Here is a 26,880-nt window from a genome sequence, read left to right as displayed (position 1 = left end):
TTGTACTGTGGCAAGGGGGGCTGCAAGAGGAGGGAGAGATATGTGACACAAATCGAGGGTGGTGGTGTCAACCGTACCTACGAAAGGGTGTTTCTTCTGCTGAGCGCCTTGTGAGGCAAATACACTTCCGAGGAAGAACTTGAAACAACAAAACCCCAAAATAATAACGAGAATAAGCTATTTCTAGAAGTGTTATACATTTACAGATTATTCTTTAAGACTCCCAAACAGCAGCTCCCAAACTTGATATTGCAAGATCTTGCATATTTTTAGACTATGCTCTTTTATTTTGCACATTAGCTTATTTCACACAGAGCAGCTCTGAACTGTTTCAAGTCACCACCATGTGGGACTTAGCTCTTTGTTTTTCGGGGGGCGGGGGCGGGGAACAGCTGCTCTTTTGCACATCAACAAGCAAATGGCTGAGGTCAATAAGCAGGGGACTCCCAGAGTGCAGACTTTTGTTTGGTCTTGGCCTGTGGGCCTGAGTCAGTGACACTTCTTCAGCTTAAAATATGAAATGTTAAGATTATGCCACCTAGGGATGTAAGGGCCACTGCACACCTGACAGAGAGCAGGAGTGTATTCCCGAATTAGTGATTGTACACAAAACTGCGTGGCACAAGCAAAAGCAAGGCTATCCAGAAAACATTTAAAGCAACAGAGAAAGCTTGAAAAGTAACAAGTTATCTCTTGGAACATTTATTAATCTATTAGCAGTATAGACTAGTTCCAGCATCTTTAGGTGACATCCTCCCCCACCCCACCCCAAAAAGGTAGGAAAACTTCCAAAATAAAATGCAACATGTCAAAACTCTCCCTGATTTAGATGCCTTCCAGATTTAATGAAATGTCACTACACATTCCTAATCCCCAAAATTACACATGAACTCAGAAGTGTAAAGTTGTGTGTCGGTGGGGGGGTGGGACTGTGTTTGGCCACTGTGAAGCTATATAGAGCTGAGAGACTGGTTTTCATTGCCACACGTGAGAAGATAAAACCGCATATGAGTTTTGTGCGTTAAGATGGCAGGTGGAGACTCACATATGGAAAATACAGGAAAGGAAATCCTTCACATAAAAACAAACAAACATGTAAGGCAGACGCTTCCTAGCCTGGCCTGTTTCCTGACGTGCCAACTTTCAAGGTATGGGATTATTATTATTATTATTATTATTATTATTATTATTATTATTTTGCGTGGAGGAGAATTCTTTTCCCCACCCACTCAGAAGTAGGTTTGCGTCCTTCTATTGTGTTTGAGAAGCCTGGGCTTAGATACTATGGGATTTCACAGGAAGGCCTTGGATGAAACAAGACTCTGAACATGCTTTGGGTTCTTAAGTCACGTCAAACAGCACATCAAACACGCAGTCTCTTTCACTGCCCCAATACACGTGTGTGTGTTTCCTCCCCTTTGCCATCAGTCTCCAGATCCATCGTGGATGCCCCTGTTGAAGAGGTCATCTTGCGAACTGTGTTGCTCAATCCCTTCGTAATACGAGTTGCCGTTGTGCAGAAACGTCCCCACCGCACGGCCTTGCCGTGCATGTCCCACGGCATCACTGAACACCTTGTTTATCTGTTCCTCAGAAGGCATCCACCAATCAGGGTTGGACGTGCAGTGCATCCTAATGAATTCTGCAGGAAAATGTGGAGTTAGCAACAGCGGCCCACTGGCACCATTAGCTCTCTCGCAGGCTGGGCAGTGGCATGCGGATTCATCACATTCATACACAGGGTGTATATTCTTGGAGGCAATGCTAAGAGAGCCAACCCCAAAGCTTTAACTCCTGCAACACGTAGTCCTTTCTCCAGCTCCCATCAGGGGCTTCAACACACCGTGCAAATTAACACAGTTAGTCCCAGGCGGCTGCACAGTATGGGTTTCCGAAAGCATTTTTGGGTTAGCAATTGAGGTGTTTGGGAGGGAAAGGAGTGATGGATGCATGGGATGTTAAGGAACAGGAAAAAGGGGTTAGAAAACATCTAAATAAAATAAATTAAAATACTGCACCGAAAAGTGGACATTTTGATTCTGTAAAATTAACACAGGAAGAACACACTGGCACGGCTTTTCTTATTTTGCACAACTTATTCACCAAGTCAAGCTATTCTGAACAATGTTGGGCAGAAGATTCCTGCATTGCAGAGGGTTGGGCCCTTGTGGTCCCTTTCAAACTCCACAATTCTGCAGTCCTTGTTTTGCTGCTGATAGGGCATGTGGGATGGAGTTATGCAGGACTCCCAAGACAAGAGTGCTTTCTTTACCATTTTAATTTTATGCTCCTTTGGATATTTTTTTTCCAGTTGTTACTCAAAGCCATTGTACATACGCGACTGCAGTTTAATGAAGTTTTCAGAATTTTGAGCAACTCTTACTGTGAAATGCTTCAAGATGTTTTTAAATAATATGTTGTCCGGATATTGAGTTATAAAGAATGAAATTAACAAGAGCTGTAAAAGGGGACACTGCCTTCTACTCTGCCTGCACAAACTGGCAGGGCTTAGGAAAAGGTGGCCTTCTCCCTCTCCCTTCCTTGTAGGATTATTTCATGTTCTAGAAATATAATCTATGGCTATCACCTTGGGCCACATTAAAATTAAACCTCCCCCAACATAACAAAAAGCCTCAGCGAGCCATTTGGAGCAATAGGCATAATGCCCGTAGACACCCACTTCAAATGTTGGGTGCTTCCACACAGCACCCTACTGTGGGGTTAGTGCCAAGCAAGATTTGCTCAGTGTCCATGCAATGCCCTCAGCAAAATGCTGTCCCACATCACCTTCCCATTTAATGTGGATTATTGTTTCCTGGGAAAATCTGAGAAGTAAAAATAAAACTTGCGGAAGGAGTAAATCCGGATCAAATGGGACAGAGGGTGGGATGGGGAATATGGGATGGCATTTTGATGAAGACGATGTTGTGTCGACACTATAAAAAAAAATAATTGCATGCAGAAGCCATACTGAGTCTACTATCGGGGACTGCGTGGAAGCTCCCTTCAACAGTGTCAAATGCTGTTGCAAGAAGCCACCAAACCAACAGAGATGTGTTTGAAACTCTAAATTATGTTTTGCCTAATTCTCCCACTTAATGCTTGCATGCCTTGACTGGTGAGGTATATAGGCAATTTACGTGCAAAAGGCTTACCACCTGCATATATATATATATATTTAGTGTGCAATTGAGCACCCCAGTGCTGACATTTAAGGACAGCCTTGATCCAGCAAGCTAGCATGCAGAAGCACACTTCCGTGCCTGTGTGCAGCCAGGGCAAATGTGAACCTGGATGCAGATCCGCATCTGCATCACAAACAGATGGATGCATCTTTCAAAGTGCATCCCATTCGGAGCCCAAGTTGCCACCGTACTCACACCTGCTGCTCCTCAAGCCTCTGAGGGGCGATTCTGCTGCTGATGCTGTGAGCTTCAGCCTTCTTTTTGTTGAGAGTGGGCCTGCTCAAGGCTGACCACCCTGGACCTGAGCACGACAGCGCTGCCACTTGTAAGCCTGTGAGCATGAGGGGGGGAACAGCTGCCTGCCTGCCTCCCTCCCTCCCATGAAAGGGCTTCAGCATCAGCAGAGCTGCAATAACCCATACAGCTCAGCAGGTGCTAATCTTCCTGAGCTGTTAACAGTGCTGCTTCAGGGCGAGCCGGCTCTCAAGCAAGCAGGAGCAGGAGGCTGACATCTGCAGCAAGTGTGCCTGTCAGGCAACCGAGGTGACAGCGCACAAGGTGTCAGCCCTGCAAGGGATACCTGGGTCCTGCAAATGCCAGTCGAATGCCTAGTGCTAATTGTAGGCCTGCCAAAGCCACTAGTCCTTAGCACTCGACTGGAGCCAGTGTGCTTGGCATTTGAAAAGTCCCATTCCGGTGCCTCGGCATTTAGATGTCGTAAAGGGGAGGTGGAAGAGAAAGAATTTTCTCTCTTCTGAAACGATCTGCTGCTTTACATGGCCATAGCATGACATGAAAAGAACACTGAAATAATCTCACCGTTGCTCTTCGAAGGTAATAAAACCCATTACCGTATTTACTTGAGTCTAATGCACATCTCTCTCTCTCTTTTTTGTTTGCCAAATTAAGCTGCGAAAAATTGGGTGTGCATTAGATTCAATGGCGCATTAGACTCAAGTAAATACGTACCTCACTGCGAGCTCATGCTAGCCGGCAGTGGGGTGCAGGCTCTGTCCCACCTCTCCATTGAGGGGTGAGCAGCTGCAGGCCTCAATGGAGCAGTTTAAAAGCTAGCGAGAAGATGTGCAAGATCCTTGCAGAGGAAGCGAGTTACATCCGCCAGCAAATACTTTTGTTGTTGTTTCAAGGTTCTGAATATTGAGGTGCGCATTAGATTCGATGGGGCATTAGACTTGAGTAAATACAGTATGTGCTGACCTGGCAAGAGAGATCTATGGGTGGAAGCACATTGACACATGAGCAGTTGCTGTAGAGGCACCTCTGCAAGGGCCAGTCATTCCATCTCTCCCTGGTTTTACTGGTTGCATCTTTTGCAACTGGACCATGCTAGTTGTTGTGTACTGTACAATGAGTTGTATGCACCCAGGGCTAGACTGTGGCCATAAGACCAGGATATCGTCTGTTCCATTCCATTACGAATGGTTTCCATATCTCATTAAAAATGGACTTTGGAAACAATTCTCTCTCTTATTCTGAAGACAGTGTATTGATTTCAATGAAGAACCACATTTCATTCAATCAAGGACTAATCGGGACAAGAAAAGCCACCTGATTTTTTCCCAAACAGTGAATCCAAGTAATTAGATTTAAATGTGTAGATTAATCAACCTTAATCTATTTTATAATCAAGTTTAATTTAAAGTCTGATTAAAGTTTTAGTTGATTTGAAAAGCCAGGGTCAATTATAAGAAATTGGATTGTGTTTTGATGAGAGGGGCTTGGGTAAGAACACCCTTTTTGCTGTGGAGGCTGTTTTAATTTTGGCTTCCTACTATGTTGGAGAATGAAAAAGAAAATATTAAAGATGGCCTTGTCATCTAATGAACAGCTGCTTGGGCTTATTACATAATACACTCATACTTTGGGTTACAGATGCTTCAGGTTGTGCATTTTTGGGTTGCGCACTGCGCCAAACCCAGAAGTACTGAAATGGGATACTTCTGGGTTTCGGTGCTCGTGCATTCACAGAAGCACTAAATTGCGCTTTGCGCATGCGCAGAAGCACCAAATCGCAACCCGCGCGTGCGCAGACACGGTGCTGCAGGTTGCGAATGCTGCAGGTTGCGAACGTGCCTCCCGCACGGATTACGTTCGCAACCTGAGCGTCCACTGTAAATTAGTGAAGGAAATGTTAATTATCTCCAAAAGAGGACCTCTTTTGAGGTTTTTTCTTTGGGGGGGGGAGCATGTTCTCAATGCTGCTCTAACTTTCTATATTTATGAACACTTTGCATTGTCTACTGAGGAGCCCTTTAGCAGCCTACAGCAAATTCTGGGGCATATTCTTGTCTAGGGCACATGCTCTGTTCACATCAGGCCAGTTGGGACCTCATTGTCACCTAGCAACAACTGAGAGCACATCCTTGAATACATCCTCACATCTGTGCACTGCAGGGGGAAATGGGTGGTGGTGAGGAGGAGGAGCAGGAGCAGGAGGAGGCAGTCTTCCAGAGACACTTTCCAACCCATGCTAATTGTCTTAGTGAAGAATCCCCGAGTTCCCCAGAGCACAGTCTGAAAACTGCTGGATAAACTGATTAGAGAGGTAAGTGATCAGTCAACCCATCTCCCATCGATTGATGGCGCAACCTAAGCCCCATGAACCCCATGTTTACAGGAAGCTCCCTGTTCTTTCTAGACCAGACATCTCCAACCTGGTGCTCACCAGCGGTTTTGGACTACAACTCCAATCATTCCAAACTAAAAGAAGGTATCCTGGCTGGGGCTGATGCAGTTGTTGTCCAAAGCATTTGGAAGGCACCGGGCCACATGAGAGAACAGGAAGCTAAGCCTTCTTGCCTAAAAGCCCAAAGCCAATGCGGTGAAATGGAGATTGTGTATGGTGGACACCGAGTGAGAAGATGTAGTACCTCTGAGACATGTTACTTTTACTGGATCCAGAGGGCGTCTTTCAGGACCAGTGTCTCCTGACTGCACTGACCTTTTCCTTTTCCCAAGGCCGCACGAGTACTTAAGCTCATCGGTGGTGAAGACAAATCGGATGAGGTATCGAAGGAGCCGCCGCCCATCTTTCTTTGAGGAGTTCACTGCCTCGTCCCACTGTTTGCTAGTGATGTAGACAGGATAGTTGTTAAGCAACTGTTTGCTCCCCTAAAAAAAATGAGAGAGAGAGAGAGCAGAACAGTTTCCTGGTTTTTCAGAAGGCTAACAGGCAGAGAAGATGAAGTCAGTTGCCAAATAAAATAAAACAGAAATTAGGCAGCCGTGAAATGCTGACAGTGAAAACATAGGCTGATGGGAACAAGGACTTGCTCATACTGAGAACGAGCATTAAAAAAATAAATCATTTGCATTTTCTATAACAAGAACCAGTGAGGTATAATGAACACCTTGAGAGGAAAGAAGCTATTTATAATGTACTTTCGCAGGTAGGTTAAAAAGTGTCAAGATCCAGTGATTGGGAAAGCTATTTAAATATAATTTTCTTTCTTCATCTATTAGAATGTGCAAAAATGTCTTTTGAAGAGTGTGATCAAACAGGCCTTTCAATGGCAGCTGACGGATAGCTACTTCAGACGCTACTTTTTATAATAATTCCATTTACATAATTAACGTATTACCTTTTGTTTAACACCCTTAGAACCTGACAGCAGTTAAGTTGCAGGGAAAACTCTAAAGCAAATAAACAAAAGTTACAAACCCTAAGTTCCCAGGGCAGCATGACTATTAATGAATTCTACATAAAGGCAGATGGCAGCTTTGTGGGGTGGACAATTCCCCACACAAAATCTCTTGGTTGCTGTTTGCTTATAATGCCCAGCTAAGGAAGCCCATAAACAGGCATTCACCCTGATAGGAACCTCTGGGGTTCTGTGGAAGCTTCAGGTGGGGTTCCTCCATGAGACAATCAGTACAATGGCTTGCACTCAACCACCAAATATTCTCCTGCAACCTCCAGATACAAGGATGTGCTACGGATATGTTATTGGACACACTCTTAGTGAACAGTTGAAGAGAACCAGCAGTGAGGTCCACCAGGCCTGGCTCAAACAGCCTGTGTGACTCAGAACGCGGCCCAGAATCCTCAGCAGCAGGTTAAGGTTCCATGCTGGACTCTAACTAGTTCCTCAGCAGACAAGTCAAAGCAGGGAAGGTTCCCCGTAGGAAGCAAATATACAAAACCAGGGGGTGCTGGGCCCCCATGAACTCGGCCTCCCTTTCTTAAACACAAGGTAAATCCTGACACAAACTAATGGTTCAGGGTAACGCTTAACTGCAAGTGGGCCATGCGGCTGTGGAGAAATAGGTATCTCCTGAAGCTCTGGTGTGGGTCTAACTGTTGGTGAGGGACACTGAAGGGAGAACAGGCTATTCCAAGCACCTGGAACAAAGTTTCACTCATCTCAAGGGAGCTGAATTGGGTGCCATTTTGAGTCTTATTGGGTGTTTTGTTTCCTGGTCAAAGCAAGTGATGAATAGTTGGGCTTTGGGCACTGGAGTTGGAGGCACTAAGATTATGTATAACCTGCACATTTCTTCCTACACTCTCATACAAACCTGCTCAACTTATATATTTGTAAAGAGTAAACCAATACCATCTCCTGTGGCAAACATGTAGTCTGATCCTAAGGGTGCTTGATTGGTAGCAAGACCCAGAGAGTTGAATGGCACTTGCTCCCAGGTAAGCAAGATGTCTAGAGTTGTTGCTTTATATTTCACGATTTGGGAAGGGGAAAGTGTGTGAAACATTGATGTTTGCTTAACGTTTTCATGTAATGAGTATGCAGCAAGTTGCCCTCCTGGTCAGCACAAGATTTAGGTCACTTTGCCTGTGGACATTTAAGCCTCAACGTGTAATGTAAAACCCTATGTCCATATGGCTTTTGGGGGAGGGGTGTTCAGATCTCACTGCATTTTTTCCTTGGAGAGGATATTAAAGTTGACCTAATTACAAATGGCGCTACTCAAATATCTCCCTCTTTTAACAGTCCGACCCCTCAATTATTGTTGAGTGTGCGCACAGTGGTCTAATTGCAGCTTGCTGCACTGAACTCTAGACTTAATGGCACTGATTTCTGTAAGTAGTATGTTACTGGACACAATAACCCTTTGTGAAAAGTATGCTGTGTTTTGGCAAAAACTCCTGTGATGTAGTTAACCAACTGAACAAAGCACATTTTAACCTCCGTAGCAGCAAATGATGCTATCTATCCATAGAGCCAGACAGAAACTTACAAAACAGAATGAAAAACCTTCTAACGTAACGTTATGTGGAAATATGTAAAAAAGAGAGAGAGGCAATGTTCAGGTATGTGCCTTGCATCCTGCTTCACAGAGGCCTCACCTACACCGTCAATCTACAGTGCTTATATATTTTGGCAACTGTTACAGCTTCCTCTAAAATATCATGTGAACTGAAGTTCGGTTAGATACTGAGTGTTTGCTGCTACAGTTCCCCAAGAAAAGCCTCACCTAATTACAATTCCCTACAAAGAGGGAATCACTGTTAAATTAGCCTGTAGAGAGGTCATGGATCAAAGGCTGCAATTGTTCACCACAACACAGCAATGGAATATGTTTAGCTAGTGCTAACATATTAGATGTCTCCCACAGCTGCAGTGAAAAGAACTCATTTCTGTAGGACCATCTCAAATTATGAATTCAGACAATAGCAGAAGCACATCACCAGCTAATCCTATGTGGAGAGAAGTCCGGATGATAGCTGAAATGGTCACATCAAACTTGTAGTTCACACATGGACTGGGTATATAAGTTTTACCGGTACAGTCAAACTTCAGTTTTCAAACATCTCAGCTGCCAAACATTTTGGAAGCCGAAAACCCAGGAGTGAACGGCTTCCGAGGCGCGTTTTTCGATTTCCCCCCAATGGACTTTGCAGCCAGCCCTTTGATCCTCGGTTTCCGAACGTTTCGGAAGTCGAACGGTCTTCCAAAATGGATTATGTTCAAAAACCGAGGTTCCACTGTAACAGGGAGTAAGTCTCAAGTTTCTAATGCTTGTCGTCCGCTGTATGTATGACCTTTAACATCAGTTGGGGTCTATTACACAATAATGTCCACAAAGAGGTGTTATCATTCGGGTTAAAGTTTATAATGTTTGATGTTTGATTGTGCTATTAATTCTGTTGGGAAACCCAGCCAGATGGGCGAGGTATAAATATTATTATTATTATTATTATTATTATTATTATTATTATTATTATTATTATTTATTACAGGTGAGGGAAGGGCATGTAAACAGCAAATCTTGCACCAGGATGTGTATTATCAATGTACCTAGGCTGAGAGTGAATGGTTCTCAGTGTCGTGTAAATGTAGTAATGTACTGCAGAAGATAAATGAGAGTTTTGCTGTTACACTTTTTCTTTTTTTAAAGTAAAAGGCATATTCATCCAGCATTTGAATTATTTCCCTGTGCACACTTGCCCACTGAAGTAGCCAGGCCCCAGGCACTTCTTATCACCCCTGTACAGTACCTCTGCTGGCTGCTCCGCTGGCTGAGGAATCATAAGCTGATTGTGATGCTGAAGAACAGCCTTCAAGTAATCTAAAACAGTCTGGCAGGGCACTGTAGGAAAAACAGGGGAAGTGAGTGTACACCTGCTGCTTATTGTTAAAAAGGCAAACGTATCAGCGAGTCAAAACACTATTTCACAAAAGCGGGGTAAATTCCCCAGAACAGTTTTGTTCACTCTTTTGTTCCTGAGGTTTGCTCCTTTGTGATGTGGGAAGGAACCCTCAGCAGGACAGCCCTCACCAACCCCTCCTGGGATTTTTGCAAGACTAAAGAAATGCCTCCCTTGGAAGAAAGGGGGGGGGGGTAAATATTGGACAGAAATGTAAAATAAAGTAAGGGTGAGAAGGGAGAAGAGAATACAGGGACCCTTAGAAATAGAGAGTCAGAGATGTGGTGGCAGGAAATGTGGTTCGAGCATGGGGAAGTTGCCTTGCAGGCAACCATACTGTGCATGATTTTGATGGGCTCGCCCATGTGTCAATCACAAGGCCACCTCCCCCACTTCTCACAGCAGCCCCTAGACCAGGCACCCCCAAACTGCGGCCCTCCAGATGTTTTTGGCCTACAACTCCCATGATCCCTAGCTAACAGGACCAGTGGTCGGGGAAGATGGGAGTTGTAGTCCCAAAACATCTGGAGGGCCGAGTTTGGAGATGCCTGCCCTAGACCTCCAGCATGAAGCATGCCTCTTATTTTCCATCATTTGGGGTGGATGTGGGCAGAGCAGTCACACCTAGCAAGACCCTTCAAACTACGTGCAATTTAGTAGATGAGCAAGTCACTAAGTGCAGGTGGGTGAGGAAGGCCCATACCAAATAGCAACCTGTCACACTGAGTGAGCAGTTCAGCGCAGGCTATTCATGCCAGCTGCCAGCAGGAGTACCCAAACACTCCAAGCAAGAAAGGGAACAGACAATGAATAAACCAGTAGGAACTCTAACAATGTAAGAGGAAGTTCGAGGCAGGAGTAGGGAGAAGCAGGGGGGAAATGTGAATGGCAAGTGGGGTGGATGGAGTTACATCACAATGTTGTCTGCACTGGTTGGCAGTGGCTCTCCAGGGCTTCAGGCAAGGGTCTTCTAGAACAACGGTGGGAGAGTGAGAGAGGGCAGCAGGCTACAAAATGCTACCTGGCCACTGACGCCCTTTCTCATTAAATAGGGGCCTTGAGATGCTGGTTCTAAAGGATGAGAGTTATCTGAGCATCGTCTATATTGGGATGGCCAATGCAACCAGGGATGATGGGAGTTGGGAGTCCAACACCACCACCCTTGGTCTATGTTAAGTCATCTGAGGACACAGGTTACGCCAAAGGAATGTGCTGGAGTATACTTACGCCTGTCTCGCTGGAATTTGTAGGAGGCTAAAGGAAATCAGCTAAGTAGAGTTTTCCAAAGGGTGGGTGCTACACTCAAAGAGGCCCTGACAACATCCAATTTGAGAAGGAGGGAACAGCCCTCTGGTCTTGGAAAAAATAGATATTCCTAGCCAATCTTTCAGTTGAACAATAGTACTGATAGTATGTTAACCCATTTATTTAGCCATGAAGGATGATGTTTTAAGGACGGAACACTTTATGCTGGTTATGCTGCTGCAAAGTGACAAGTAACAATATCCTGACATGAAACGTGTTTATTTGGAACTATGCATTCTGGTACATCAAACATCTATGGTGGCCTTGACCCTTAAACCAAACAGCACAAACTGATGTTAACGGGATTTATAGATGCTAGTCACTGGGCCTTGCATCTTATATATCTACAGCGCTAGATGTCTCAAATGGTTCTGTTAGGATTACCTGGAATGCTCTCCAGCTTCCGTCGGAGTTCCTCGTTTTCTTGTTGCAATGAAATGACCTCCTGCTCCAGCTCTTGGCAACGAGGACAGTAGCCTTCCTCTTCTTCTTCCTCCTCCTCCTCTGGAAGCGTGGAAGAGGATGGATGGCCGTGGGACTCAGAGGTTGCTGGGGATGTCCATCCACCCAGTGTGTGCACTGGAGAGGTTGAAAGTGGATCCACGTCGGCCAAATGGACAAAATCACTCACGGAGGAAGCATTCTGAGATGGAAAGCTTCCAGAAAGCAAATAGTTTTGAAGGGAATCGGTAAAGACCCTCAGAAAAGCAGAGGTTTGCTGCTTCTTGTGCATGTACTGCAGCTCTAGGTCCAAGTTGTCTGACACTTGGCTATGGACCATTTTCCCAATCTGGCACTGCTCTGGTCTTTCACTAAAGCTCAGGCTCTCCTGCTTAACACAGGAAGCCAAAGACTGAGTGCGGCTGTTGTCCAGAAATTTCCCACCACAGTTTAAAAGACTAAGAACCCGGCTGCACTGCTGGGCAAAGGCATCCAGAATCATACGGCTCTCTGAAACAGAAGAGGAGACAAATCACAGAAACCCAAAATAGAGACAGTCTGGTTGGCTAGCTGGATAGAATGAGGAAGTAGATTACAGTAAAAAATCCAGAATACATTATGGATGAAAATAGCAAGACAACATCACAAAAACACATTAAATTCACCAAGGGCCTGCATCATCATAATCATCATTACTGCCTCTCTGCACATGAACCAACGCAGGCCCTGTGTTTGGCACCCAAGGCCCTCCTATTTGTGCCCCTTCTGGAGGAGGTGCTGAGGATGGCAACAGAGAACAGGCCTTTTCAGTGGTGCCTCCCCACTTATGGGGTGCTCTCCCCAGGGAGCTATGCTTGGCGCCATCACTATCTACTCTCAGGTGCTAGACAAACACATTTTCCTCTACCCAGGAAACTGGTCCTTAATTTGAAGCATTTTAGATATTTGTGGGCCCTTTCAGTGGGTGGGATGTGTTATACCTGCCTTTTATATGCATTGATGTGTTCTTGGCATTCCTCACTCCCCAAATACTTGATGAGGAGAGGTCTGTAGCCTGCTTTGGTGCAGGAGGAGAATCTTAACTTTCAGTAGGGAAGGGACATGTGTGTGCAGAACATCCAGACGACTGGTGTATTGCATCACCAGCATGTTGGAGAGGTATAATGGAACTTTAAAGACACTATCTCAGCCCATGCGGAAGCTGCTTCTCCATGACAAGGTCCTGTGTGGCACAGAAGACTCTTAAATAAGCCAGTCACACAAGTAGGGCTAATCACATAGTTCTTTTGGATAAATAGTTCTCACTTGGCTGGGGAAAGTATCCAAAGAGCATTCCAGAGAGCCAGAGTGATGTGTTGCACAAGATGATGGCTTTGGGCTGGGAAGACTTGGGTTCAAATCCCTGCTTTGGCCATGAAGCTCAACAGGTAGCCTTGGGCAAGCCCCTATGACTCAACCTCATTAACTTGTTTGCCGCAACAATCACAAGCAAGACAAGGTTATGCACACCTGGCCTATATGAAGAAAAAAAGACAGGACACAGATGCGATAGATAGAAGCATATGAGAGAGGGAACTGTCCCCTTTGCTACCCAAGTAGCAGCCCTGAATGAACACTCAACACATTTCATGCATGCCCTGACCCACTTGCTGACAATCAGTGTGGTGATGGTAAATTTTGGCTCGCACCAGCACTTGTTCAGAGGGACCAGGGGCCAAAGGTGGAGGATACCCAACTGCAAAAAATGCCATTTTCAATTCCATTTTACTGAACGAATGGACGTAAGTATTGTCAGTCTTGCACTCGGATGCAGAACTCTGTAGATCTCACACACCCGCAGCAGTCTAGTCTACAAACACCTGATGAAAACTTCCTTCCATAGGGAGATATACACCTGCGGGGTGAACAATATGGCTAATGGCTAGTTTGTCCCCCTTACAACCAGTCATTCCTCCCAGCTGCCTTTCCTTCATAACCAACCCCACCCCATGTGAATGCAACATCTACTTTGGCCCAGATACCCATCCAAACGCAAGACACTCCAGGACCCTGGAGAGCTCCCAAGAACTACAGAAACTCTATTCCTTATTCTAGCCCTGATGGATTCTAAAGGTCGAAGGCCACCACCCAGCATGCTGTCATTTTAGACTCTGGAAGATGTCCAGGGGTGCCAACAGATTTTTAAGAGTCCAGTATATTGTATGTGGCTTAGGCCCTCCAACCCACTCACCAAAGAGGACACGTGTGTCCTTTTTTTGCAGGTGGTGTGGAGGGCCCAAAAATAAAACAAGTGGTTTCACACATAATAAATTGTCTGACAGACAGAATATGATCAAATGAAACTTTGCAGGCTCAGCCTGTTGAATTTCTGCCTGCCACACCGTTGTTAAAGGCAGAAGAACCCTGCTTTCCCTCAATGGAAACCAACCGCACCTGACAATAGACAACTCTAAACCCATCCTGGACACATTTGGTGGAAGGAAGCTTCCACAGGAGTCACACAGCTCTAGAGAATGAGAAAACAGGAAACAAAAAACTAACGAGAGACTCCTGCTAACATCATGATCAGATGATAAAAGAATAATGAAAATGTAAATATCGGTATCAGCCTCAATATAAGGTTGCCTTCCCTCATTATTCACTCACTCCATTTCTCTTTTGAAAAATATCAAAGGAAGATATTGATTGGAACTTTGTAATTCAAATACACAGCAGTTTTTCATCCGTTTTAATCCTATAATCAGATTCTAGACCTGAAGCTGTATTTACTGTGCGCATTTTAATCAGGATGATCCCAAGTTCTCAGAAGTTCTCTGCCTTTTGTATCTCCCCTGCACCTCCTCCATCCACAGAAGAAGCAACATAGGAACGGAGACTTCAAATTACATTATATATATGCTGCGTTAAGTATTACGATTTCCCCTAGATTGTAGGCACGATCCACTTTTGATGCCGCAAATTTAAATGTAAATGACTTACTACATTTTAAAACCAGGAAAAGATAAATTTGTAGATATGGTAAAAGGTAAAGGTAAATGACCCCTGGAAGGTTAAGTCCAGTCAAAGGCAACTATGAAGTGTGGAGCTCATCTTGCTTCAGGCCGAGGGAGCCAGCGTTTGTCCACAGACAGCTTTCCAGGTAGATATAACACCAAATGAGTAAGGAAGCTGTTGCTGCCCTGAGTCTCTTTTATTTTTAAAATCAATTTTACATATTGAAAAAACGATAACACTTATAGTATCAGACTATGTTGGGTATGTTCCAACCAATAGCTTAAACCAGGGATGACCAACATGGCACTCTCTAGACACTGTTGGGCTCCAGGGGTGTCTCCAGCCTATTCCTATTTTCAGCTGGGATTCAGTCACATGTTTGCAAATTCACGCTGTGCCATTATGGTTGGCTGGAGGTCCTGCACAAACAACATGTTTTCCCCGTAACGTCAGGTTTTCTGTGATAAGGAAATGATGGGAAAACACACTGGACAGTGTTGGTAGCACTTGTTTTGACACAAGACCACCTAACCTCCAGACAAACGAATCAGAATAAATGCTCATGAAATAATCAGTGCTGTCTAACTACCTCTCTGCGGAGTCTCCAGGGTGGATGTGCAATAAACAGGGCATCTGGAAGAACCCAACTCTCACCAGCTCCACTCATCATGGTGAATGATTGGGGGTGATGGGAGTTGAGATCCAGCAACATCTGGAAGTAACCATGTTGGCTGCCCCAGCACCAGTTGCTGCAAATCTTAAAACCCATGTGCATCTCTAGCTATACATTTTGCAGTGGTAGATGGACCTAATGGGCATAGGTCACAGTAAGAGAGCAAGCATGTGTGTGTGTGTGTGTGCGTGCGCGCACACACACACATACAGGCAATTATATACAGCTTGATATATTTATATTCATTAGCCAGACAATGCATGTTTATTTCTTATAAAGCAACTGAGTAGAATATCTGCATTTTTCTTTTGTAAGAGGGCTAGTAAGAGATTTTATTTGAAGAAGAAAATTGACCAAAGGAATCCATAACATTTCCCTAAGTGTCATATCCTCACAGGTCCTGGGGTGATATTCTTAGGAACAATTGTTTATAGCAAGACTCTTAAATCATGTACCAGTGCATCTTCTCTGAAAACTTCAGGTGCCCAAACAAAATTAGAGCTTGTGGTGGAGAACCTTTTTGTCCTACTGTAGGAATGGCACCAGCTGGTACAGTGAAGGAAACAAGGCAGAACTTAGAACAGTCTTGGGTAGTTTCAGCATCATTTTACATACCCAAGTCCCTCAGATCTTAGCCTCAACTGGATGCTGGATAACAGTTCCAAATCCAGTGCTATTAACAACTGTGTGGGTGTAAAAGTTCACAAAAAGAACATAAAGAGGCATGGTGTTTATTTACATGCTTGGGTGCACTGTTCTGATTTAAAAGGATTATCTTGCCAAAACTAAAACTATGAACTGAAGACTGAATGTTCATGAAGGAGAAACCTACAGAGCAGAAGGTTTGAGAATTAGCCTTTCACCTCCTGAAGAGGCATTTTGCAACCCTGCTCAAAACGTGCAGAAAAAAAGGCACATTCCTTCTTGAACTGCAAACTTTAACAAATCAAAGAAAAACTACTTGCACGTGGAAAGTTAATACATCAAGCAAGGCTCAAACCCTTTCACCCAACTCACTAGCCTTCCACGTGCAGGGAAGTGGCATTTTGTTTTTAAACACTGGGGGACTTTCAAAGAGGCAATCCTTGCCCTGACCGTGGTCTTTAGTCGTACAACTCAACTAAACATCTCATGAAAATAGTCTCCTACTGATGTCATAAAACAAATAAGCTGAAGGTGGCTTTGCATGTGAAGGCAAAGCAAGCTGGCGATTCGCACTTCCTCCTTTTGCGCCTCAGGGGTCATGTGCAAATGGTGAGCTTCTGAGTTTCTCATGTAGTACAGTGCTCTAGATATGGAGACAACTCACAGCAGAGAATGTGTTCATATGTTGCTTTATAAGAACAAAAGGGACAGTCTTGTGCTGAGCAAGAGGGAACCCCAGCTGATGAAGTATCTCAGCCCCAATGACAAAGCATGAAGGTAACAAGCTGTGTGAGTTCAGCAGAAGGGTAAGGGGGAAAGGGGAAATCACTCTCCCTCCCTCTTATTTGACCTAAGTGTTCTGAAGTATTGGAAGCAGTGTGCCAGTTGCTAGGAATAACAAGGGGGAAGAGTGTGTTTGTGCTCATGTCCTGCTTGCAGGCTTTCCATAGGCATCTGGTTGGCCACTGTGAGAACAAGATGCTGGACTAGATGGGGCTTTGGTCTGATCTTTTTATGCTCTTAACATGCGGAGCTGATCTCAGACTTTACACCTGGCTAACTAGCAATAGGGAGACGTGCAGTTACTCTTAGCCTTTTCAGCATATAGGCTTATTTTACATGGCGTTAGTTGGTGGTAAAGTTGTGCACCTGGCAACTGCAGAAGCTGTCATAATAGACAGATGGTGTGAAACAACAATGTGCCCATTGAACATTCTGGTATGGTAACAGCACTAACTTAGGGCTGAGGCAGAGGCGATATTTGTCATGTGGTTTGCCATTTTTGTGGTTTAACAAATACAGTAGCCAGAAAGAGGCCGGGCAGGAGAGAGCCAAGCCATATCAGGACCACGGAGAGAGAAAGGCTGTAACCCACAGTCTCAACTGGAATTATCCCACATGCTTGCAATTTGCAATGAGAGGAAATGTCCCATTGGCACCATATTGCAAACATGCAGGGGGATTCCAACTGGAACCCCAATCTCCTGGTCCCAATCCAACATGGGGCCCCACAAAAGGAAACATGAGTTTACTACAGTCACAGGAATTGTCTTTCAAGAAGCTGCATTGGGTTCATCTAGCTCATGAATTGTCTACACTTCCTCTAGAATTTCAGGTGGCAGTCTCTCCTTGGGAGATTCCAGGGATTGAACGTGGGATCTTTGGCATATGAAACAAGTACCTTTGCCACTGACCTCCCTGCCCTGCCCACTTTTAGGTAAGCAGCAGCAAGGCCCTTATCAGGAGGGCAGATCTATGCCTATAGGGGCCACTTTTGAAACTGACTCAGCATCTCATACTAGCTTTTAGCCATTGGCCCACTGGAAAGACAGGAAACAAATAGTACAACAAACAGCATATAAAGTAAAACAAACAACCCAGATATAATGCAAGATGAACAAGCTAGGAATAAAATCACTGGGTGATGAGGTGGCTTAGTGTCATTAGGTAAGGCAGGTCTGTAACGTCAAACCATATTTTGTGCAACAACTCTGAGGAATGTTTGAAGAGGGTGCACACACCCTAAAAACTAACATGCACAAGTCCAAATCGTGCCATCAGTTCTCTTCCCTCCTCCCTTCAAAAATATTTTTGAATCTACCTTGTGATTTGGCCTTACGTGCATTGGATTTTGTGCAGGCAGACCCTGTCCAAACATTACAGTGACATGGGCTGTTCTGGAGGTGCTGGAGATAGGACAAAAGTGGGAATGACAGAAGGGGCAATCTCTCCCTCTCACTATGTGTACAAGGAAGGGAGCTGAGAGCAACTTCTGAAATGCACGCTAATCGTTCTCCTGAAAAAAATCACAAGGTATCCCTGCTTCAGCTCCAAAACCAATCTCTCCCTATTCTTTGGGTCTGTGTAACTACGATCCCTGTGGGTTGCTTTTCTGGTGCCCGCAATGGTTTTATATAATTAGGTAACTCTCCGCCTGAAGTGACTAAAATGTTTGCATTGTTAACAAGCCTCATTTTGTATACAATTCATTCTTCCTTGAAAAACAATCCTGCAATGCTGAAACATACGTGTTTCTTCAGACACACACACAGAAATTTTTTAACAGCAGTTGTACAAAAGTGAAAAATCTTAACGGCAGCTTCAATATTCAGCTGGTGTGCTGCTGTTTTGCTGCTACTTTCCACAACAGCTCTGCATATCTCTTACCTAAGCGTAGCTTCCATTCTCTTAGACTAATAATGCAATGACATTCTGTATCCAATCATATTTACCAGACAGTTAAATGCCTTCTGAAGGGCATTCCAATTCTGCAAAGACAGCACTGGTGTTTTGATAATGAAACAATATTCTGATCCCTCCTTTCGACCCAGTCAATCTGAACTCCCTCGAGGACATGAAAAGCAGAACAGAAATAATTTACAAGTTTAGAAGACCTGTTTATTTAATGGACATGGTGGGATCTACACAGAAGATGTGACAGTGAATGCAGATATTCAAAAAGCTTTATTGGCAGGGCAGAAAGAATAATCACATTTTTAATCATTTACTTCTTCCATTCTGTAAATCAAAGATACCTTCATGGGATCTGCAGGAACTGAAGAAAGCAATGAGCTACATGAACTTCATAACAGTTGAAAATGTTTGCAGCTTTTTGCAAAAATTATTGGGAACTGTAGTATGATGAAAGTGCTAAGAATGCTTGCCAATCACCCTTGAACTGTGATTCTGTTGGGAAAGAATGACTATTACACCAATTTATATTTGTGGCGTAGATACTCCCTGTGAGAACAAGAGAAGCAATTGATAGGACTGTAAGCAACAGAATGGGTGACACACAGATCTCTGGAATGTGACGACACAACTCGTTGAATTGCATGTCTTGGTCCTACCATGTGTAGAACACCCTGAGCGATCTAGGGCGTTCTTCACGACACATACATGCTGCACTCACATGAAGCACATCACATGTGATGTTCTTCATGGGATTCCGACTAAACATCAGGAAGAACCTTCCAATGGTAAGAGCTGTTTGACAGTGGAACAGACTCTCATGAGAGGTGGTGGCCTCTCCTTCCTTGGAAGTTTCCAATCGGGGGTTGGATGGGAAAGGGTTTGGGGTACACCTGTGTAGCAGAGCGAGAGATGGCCCCCCCCGTCGCAGAGCAGTCTGACATCACAGGGCAATTTGTGCACACACACATGGGCAGGCAAATCACAGGAGGGCTTATTGTCAACCTCCCTTCCACCAGGCAGTGAATAACTCCTCCATATTATTAGCCCCACCAAAATGATTAGTTCCGTCACACAAATTCCCCAGGGGCATGCAAAGCCAAAGGAGGCCTCTCACAGCACATACAGCTCGCACACCAAGGGAGGGGCATCTGATGGATGCAATGAATTTGAAGGAAGCAGCCCTTTAAAAAAAACAAATGAAAAACCATCGCGTTTGCTGGAAAAAAAAGGCAAGCAGCCATCAAAGCGACCAAACCAGGCTTTCATGCAACCTGCATTCTCTTATATAAATAAACAAGCAAAGGCTGTGTCAAAATGAACAGAAGAGTTGAGATGCCCATTGCTATCAAAACCAGATGGTTGCCTCCCAGTATTCAGCCTGCTCAGTCAAACCCTGACTATTTTCTTGGACCCTCAGTATATAAAACGGGGATGCTGTTATTTGTGATGGCAAACAAAAGCAATCATGCCTGCCAAGCACATACTATAACAGTCAGCCTTTCAGCTCTGCTAGACAGAAAGTAATTAGAATGCTTTTAATGTCCAAAAGAATGATGCTGATAGGCTGCCACAGATGTGTAGATTTATGAATATTTATACGGTGGTTTATAGCTGACACTTTTATCAGTTGAAGAAGATAAAATATCTGCCTGACTCAAAAGCTTGACAGTCAGGTTAATAAAATCTCATTAAAGAGAATGACCTATGCAATTATATAGGATTTATTGTAATTCATTTTTGATTGTAGTCTGCTTAAAGATGCAATTTCCCATTTCCTGGTGCCAAATTTAGGCTGCATATCAAGAACTACGTGGGCTCTAACACCAAGCCATCAGTAGGAAAAGGAGAAGAGAGAGAGAGGGATAGAGAGAGGAGGGAGAGATGCATTTAACATCTTAGTAGGTTATACCTTGAGAGAGAGAAAATATTTTGATCTACATCTCAGTACAATTTTACAGAAAGCAAGTCACAGAAGAGTGAGCTGTCACTCCAATGGTCATTTCTGTCCTGTGTTTTTTCTCACCTCATTGGAGAAGCAGTGTGCCGCTCTCATCCAAAAGATCAGGTCACAAAAAAAGCAATAATCTTGATCACAAAGCGACGACAAGAAGAAATTTCTACCAAATGCTAACCCATTTTCAACAGAAAGGTTTAGGCAGCACATGAAAAACTTTGTTCAGAGGCTGTCTTAGGTTTTGGTTTTTTTAAAATGTTTATCTAGCAAGAGTATCTACAACAGTTATTACAAAATGAAGAAAAAGTCCCCTTTGGGGGCAGAAGTCATATGTGCATGATGGAGACAAAAAGTAATACAAGAAGCCTATTGTATGAGCCTGCAGTACAGTTAGGCCATGTTGAGATTTTTGAAATGCAAGGGGTTGGATTAGATGACAATTGGGAATAGATGACAATTGGGAATCGCTTCCAACTCTACAATTTTATGATTCTGTGACTATTCCTGTTTGTAGCATCTTTCCAAGGATTCAGGCTAAGCTCATCCCTATTTCCAAAGAACCATTTAAGATCTATTATTACAATCATTTACAAGAGAACATCTTAGTTTCTCCTCTTGCCAGCTCCTCTCACAACTTGAACACTTTGACCTTTTTTTTTTTTACATCCATATTTTCAGTTCTATCCTATTACTCCCTGAAGGTTGAATGTGCACCAGGGGAGATAATTTGTTAAATAAGGTCCAAAACAAGATAGGCAAGCAAGCTTGTGTTTGTACTTTTGGTAACAGATGAGCATGTTTAGCCTGGAAAAGAGGAGATTAAGGCGGACACAGGATAGATGCTTTTAAATATCTTGAAGGGCTGCCATGTAGAAGGAGCAGACATAATCTGTTGCTCCTGAGGCAGGTTCAGACTGAAGGGAAGCAGAATCTGGCTGAACATTAGCAGAAACTTGGGAAGAGCTATTTAACAGTGGAAGAGGCGACTTCAAGAGTAGGCTGTCCTTCTTGGGAAAAACTGAAGGAGCGCCTGGACACTTGTCAGTTGGGGATGCTGTAATTGCAAGATTCCACAAGACCAGACCTGATATGTGTCAGAATGAGTGGGGAGGTTATTCCCAGGCATCAGAGTGGATCCTTGTAGAGGAAGCGAGATGAACTTGAATGCAAAAAATCCCAGTCCTTCAGCTTTCCCCTAGTTGGCTCTCTATGGCAGTGCTTCTGAAAATGTGGGTGGGTCCTCTTGGGGAATGTGGAGAAGGTCCAAGACTCCTAGAAGGCAGGTGCAAATGTTTTTTTTGGGGGGGGGGTGCGCACAGGGGGACATGGAAGGAGGAAGTCACAGCCAACAGAGAGACTTTTCTTGCTACCGCCCAGACTGCTTTGCTAGCCATGGGAAGTTGCAGAGATGAGCAGGCATCAGCTGAGGACGTCTGGCTTCCTTCTTCCTCTCCTGCCTCCTTTCCAGGAGGGAAAGGAGGGAATCGGAGGCCCAGCCTGCATACTATATGTTTGTATTATACCACTTTAAACAGCCATGGCTTCCTCCAAAGAATCCTGGGAACTGTAGTTTGACAAGGGTGCTGTTAGGAGTTGTTAGGAGACCCCCCTACAACTGTCACAGTGGTTTAACTATCAAGCCCTCTTCTCAGGGTACTCTGAGAATGGTAGCTCTGTGAGGGCAATAGGGGGGTCTCCTAAGAACTCTCAGCACCCATAACAAACTACAATTCCCAGGAGCCATGGCTGTTCAAAGTGTTCTGGTGCTGTTTGACATGTTTAGTGCAGATGGGGGCCTGTAGCAGCCACCTAGTCCACTTCTAGGTGGGAGTGCCCCCAAGCCACAAATTCATACACCCACTTGTTCTGCAAAGATTTGGTACACTTATCTGACAAATAGTTGGGTTTGGGCACACAATCGAGAAAGCCTTTTCCAAGGTCAGTGAAAACGGTCCAGAATCCTGCTCAGCAGTTAGTATCATGGAAGGGAGTATTGTGGATGGCAGCAAGGACTGGTCAGAGGAGAGACCAGGGGTAGGGAACTGAGGGGGGCACACTCCCTTTGGGGGAATATGGGCACCCACTGTCCCTACCTTTCACTGGTAAACCATAATCCCCCGGGTCCCAGCTTCCATTAAAAAAAGAGAAAAAGTTTCTAGAATTGGTAATGTTTTAGGTAGGAGACAAAATGTGCACACAACATTCTTTTTTTTGTGAGAAACTAATCTGCTGCAGACCAAACCTATCCATTCTGAAGGAAATCAGCCCTGAGTGCTCACTGGAAGGACAGATCCTGAAGCTGAGGCTCCAAAACTTTGGCCACCTCATGAGAAGAGAAGACTCCCTGGAAAAGGGAAATATTTTGTTGGGAAAGATGGGGGGCACAAGGAGAAGGGGACGACAGAGGACGAGATGGTTGGACAGTGTTCTTGAAGCTACCAACATGAGTTTGACCAAACTGCGGGAGGCAGTGGAAGACAGGAGTGCCTGGCGTGCTCTGGTCCATGGGGTCATGAAGAGTCAGACACAACTAAACGACTAAGCAGCAGCAACAACAACAACTCTGCTGCCCACCTTTAGTGTTTTACTTCTCCTACTCCTGAAAAATGCCCGGTGATGCCCATCCTGGGCAGCAACCTTCCTAAGGCCACATGCCCAGGGGGAAAAGCAGGTGGAGCAACAAGTGGGCTAGTTTCAACACACATTCACACACCCCTTTCTATCCTTCATCACACAGGTGAGCAAAAGGCACTATCACAGTTCAGGAGGTACTTCGGCCAAAGAAGAGGGTCTATGAGGTGCATGGCTTTGGAAGAGAAGGTGTGGCATGGAAAGAGTCGTCCTGTGGGATAGACAGAGAGGCACGGAGGACTGCATTTTGACCCTTTGGCCTGAGTTTTCACACCTCTAGATTAAGTCCTGCTGCTACATTCCCCCTCCACGCCCTTCTTCCCTTTGGCCTGGCAGCTGTGCGATGAGAGGAAAAATGGTGATACTGAAGAGAGCAGGTTTGGTCCAGATGCAGATCCCAACACCAGCAAATGCTCCCCACAATTAGGATCTAAAGCGCCCCACAATCTGTAGGGTGTTTTGCGCACTCCCTCCCAACAGAAGGCTGGCCGACAGGTAACTTGCAGTCCCCAGAGGCTACTCCCTAGCTTTTCCCAATTTATTCATTTCTAAAGGAAGAGAGGCTGGAGGTCAGTCTAGGCTCTCTGGCTCGTATGCAAATTCTTGGAGGGTGTGGGTAGGATGCAGGCTGTGGTTATTCATCAGCCGTCTTAAGGTGCTTTGTGCATGGGCAGAGACTCTTTTTTTCCATTCTGCTATATATTGTCGATGTTTGCATTCCGGCACTGGAAATTTAAAACCGGTTCTGAGGCTGAGCAATTGTGAAAAGCTTCTGAAGGGTCGTGGGTTTGAGATGAAGTTGGGGAGGGTGAGGAGGACCTTCCCTCTAATATTTTAAGAACCCATCCATGCGGGATACTCAGACTTATCACCAACCACAGTTTTGAACCTTCAGCTTCACTGATCTCTCTTTCACGCACCTTCTGTCAAATATAAACACTTTCCGCCTCTCCAACTATATCCTAAGAACCCTACAGCTTTTAACAGCAGGACAAGCAACTCAAAGCCCAAACAGCAAAGATGGATCATAGTCAGCTTGCCTAATGCTTTGTCAGCTGCAAGGCCGTTTCCAAGGGATGTCCATCAACATGCAACTCAGCAGTGACATGACGCCTAAACGCAGAGGTGACCTCCTTGGTGTGTGAACCAATGGCACCAGTTCCTCATAAGGACTGGTGTAGGGCAGTTGCCAAGAGCATTAGCTAGGGGACTTCCAGTTCCCCTCTCACCTGAACAATGAATTATTCCTCTCATTCTCATTTCCCTCTCTGATCTGAAATACAATGACCCTTGGACCAGCCATACTGTTGCAAGTGCAGGAGTCAATGCCTAGGGGCTAAGGTCCCTTCAACACCCCCCAATAAAATATTTGAGGGGGTCAGACCCCCCTTCCGAGTTGATGGGCATTGACATTCAAATGGTGTGCCTGCAGCGCATCATGTGATCAATTATGCGCATCATGTGATTGATTATTTCGTTCAAGTTGGCACCCCTGGTTGCAAGCGTCGTTAAAATGATGGCTAGCGATCACTCTGAACACTGCGAACGCACTCCTCCCCCTACAAAACGGATTGTCACACGCTCTGCACATGCCCAGAGGCACCCTTGCTACTTTGCGCAGCGGCCTTCAGAATAAGATTGGGCGTCTGTGTGTTAGAGGGGAGGAAGCTGAACTTCTCTTCCCGCGAAGGCATGCCAGAAGAGGCACCGCATGCAAACGACCCTGTCCAGCCCCCTCCGCCAAAGTTGGTACCTGCGCTGAGCTCCAGGCTGCCGCTTCCCTCGTTGCTGCTGGCGCTGTTGCTGCTGCTGCTGCTGCTTGCTGCCCCCTGGTGGCCGTGGCCGTACCTGGCCGACGACGAAGCGGCGGCAGGAGCCGCTGCCTGATGTCCCAGCTGCGGAGCCGGCGTCCTGGGCGGGTGGCCCTGCGAGGCTCTGGCGCCGTTGTAGGAGCCGTGCGCCTGGTAAGGCAGCTGGTGCTCGCTGAGGGACGACGACGAGCCGACGGCGGGCAGGGGCTGGAAGTGCTGCTGCTGCTGCCCGACGCCCGCCCTGACCTGAGGGATCTCCACCATGGTGGGTCTCTCGTAGCGCTTGCTCAGCGCCGGTCTCCGGCTGCTGGGGAAGGTCTTGAGGGCGCTGTAAGGGCTGCGCTGCTGCTTGTAGATCTTGGCCACGCTGGGGCCCTCCTCCGCTACCGCCTGCATCGCCTCCTCCATCAGCAGCGCCCGCTTGCTCGCTCGCTCGCGCTCTCCAGAGCCCCGTCTGCCGCCGCCGCCGCCTTCGCGCTCCGGAGCCCCGTCGTGCGGCGCTGGGGGAGACGCGGGCGGGCGGGGGGGAGTTGGCGGCTGATTGACAGGCGGCCTCGCCAATGCCTGGAGGGAGAAGGGCGGCGAGGAGCAAGCGAGGGAGCCCCCACCCCGCCCCGCCCGCTAATGGGAACGGCCCGGGGTGGGGAGGCGGGAGCGCCTCAGGGAGCGCGGCGCGCGGCGCTGCTAGCTGTGCCTCAGGCGCCGCCGCCGCTTTGCCCGAGAAACCCGCGGAGGGGCTCTTCGGGGGGGCCACGACGAACCCGCTCCGTTCCCTCTGGAGTCAGGGCGCCACCGCCGGCGGCTCCTCCTGGGGCAACTCCGCGGGACTCCCGCGTAAAAGCGCGCCTCGGCTGGCGCAGCGCGGGAACTTTCCCGCGCTCCAGGCAGGCACGTTTCCTCAGAGACGTCGCGCAGAGATGGGGGGCTGGCTGGCTACCCGACCTCCTGAGTTTAAGGGCGCAGAGGAATCCTGAAGGGGGTCCCCGCGCGCACCCTCGCCCGCCTCCGCGCAACTTCTTCGCGTTCAAGCGGGAAAGGAAGTTTGACTCTTCGAGCTGCCGCCCCTTATGAACGCGTGTTTCGGTGGTGTGGAGGGTGTACACGGGTCTCGTTTCCCCCTCACGGGACGGGATCACGCCGGCATCTTTCCGACGACCTACTTGCCATTCACCCCAGAGCTTCTCGCGTCTCTCTCTCATCTCTCCTCCCTCCCCCGCTCTCCCGCCTCGATTTCGCGCTCCTCGGCTCCCATGTTAGCGATGGGATGGAGGCCGCTGAGAGATAAAAGTATTTTTTTGGGGGGGGGTCCAGGGAAACCGCCAGGGCCGCCGAGAGCGCGGCGCAGAGGACATTTTGTTTCTCATTATGCCCGAGCCGTTTCCTGGCGAAATCGGAGAGGCGGCGGGGCTGTAACTCAAGCATGTCAGATTTCCAGGAATCCGAGAGATTAATCACGTCGCTCGACGTGATTTGCACAAAAGGAGCAGCAGGAGGAGAAGAAAGCGCGCTCGTCTTCCTTGGCCTCGCGAGGCGAGGCGGGTTTGGATTTGGTCTTTCCTTACTTCCGAAACTCTTTTGACTGGGCGGGACACGTGGCTGCCTGGACCCCCCGCGCGGATCAGGCCCGAGAAGAAGAAGCATCAGCTCTCCGGATTTGTTTGCTGAAGAACAACGGAGATACGTGGGAGACACTAGGAAAGATCTACCGTATGGCAGCTCCAGGGGAGAGATGGATGGCCCAGGGAAGAAAAGGACTGCGTTTTCAGCCACGCAGTCTCGTGTGCATGGTCTGCACTATCATTTCCTGTCTCTGCACCGGGGGTGCCAACTTGAATAAAATATTTGGGGTGGGGGGTGGGGCAGGGAAGCCCCGCCTCGCATAATCGATCACATGTCACAGTGCACACACACCATTTGAA

The 26,880-nt window shown here is 46.3% G+C and overlaps 1 protein-coding gene across 2 annotated transcripts; it reads right to left on the bottom strand.

Moving 5' to 3' along the window:
• Positions 1-1,199: 1,199 nt before the first annotated feature.
• BEND4 (BEN domain containing 4) lies at positions 1,200-25,532 on the bottom strand. 2 transcript variants are annotated; one of them, XM_035111818.3, is made up of 5 exons: positions 24,904-25,532; positions 11,503-12,069; positions 9,664-9,755; positions 6,077-6,317; positions 1,200-1,642 (listed from the first exon to the last, which is right to left on the bottom strand). In XM_035111818.3, the coding sequence occupies exons 1-5, from the start codon at positions 25,367-25,369 to the stop codon at positions 1,425-1,427; spliced, it is 1,584 nt and encodes a 527-aa protein (XP_034967709.3). In that variant the 5' UTR covers positions 25,370-25,532; the 3' UTR covers positions 1,200-1,424. The 2 variants fall into 2 exon arrangements, with proteins under 2 accessions (XP_034967709.3, XP_088514971.1); XM_088658845.1 differs by having other exon boundaries at positions 6,148-6,317; positions 24,904-25,500.
• Positions 25,533-26,880: the final 1,348 nt, after the last annotated feature.

The sequence above is a fragment of the Zootoca vivipara genome, chromosome Z1, assembly GCF_965207765.1.
Source record: "Zootoca vivipara chromosome Z1, rZooViv2.hap1.1, whole genome shotgun sequence".
Taxonomy (NCBI): domain Eukaryota; kingdom Metazoa; phylum Chordata; class Lepidosauria; order Squamata; family Lacertidae; genus Zootoca; species Zootoca vivipara.
The sequence above is the reverse complement of the archived record's forward strand: the minus strand, read 5'-3'. Positions and strand labels throughout refer to the sequence as shown.

Bases quoted from the DNA above. Each gene is read 5' to 3' on its own strand.
- BEND4 (XM_035111818.3), bottom strand. From the start codon at position 25,369: ATGGAGGAGGCGATGCAGGCGGTAGCGGAGGAGGGCCCCAGCGTGGCC. The intron at 9,756-11,502 runs GTAATCCTAACA...TTTTTCCTACAG, and splicing joins GAAGCTGGAGAGCATTCCAG to TGCCCTGCCAGACTGTTTTA. The intron at 1,643-6,076 runs GTACTACATCTT...ATTTTCCTGCAG, and splicing joins AAAAGTAACATGTCTCAGAG to AATTCATTAGGATGCACTGC.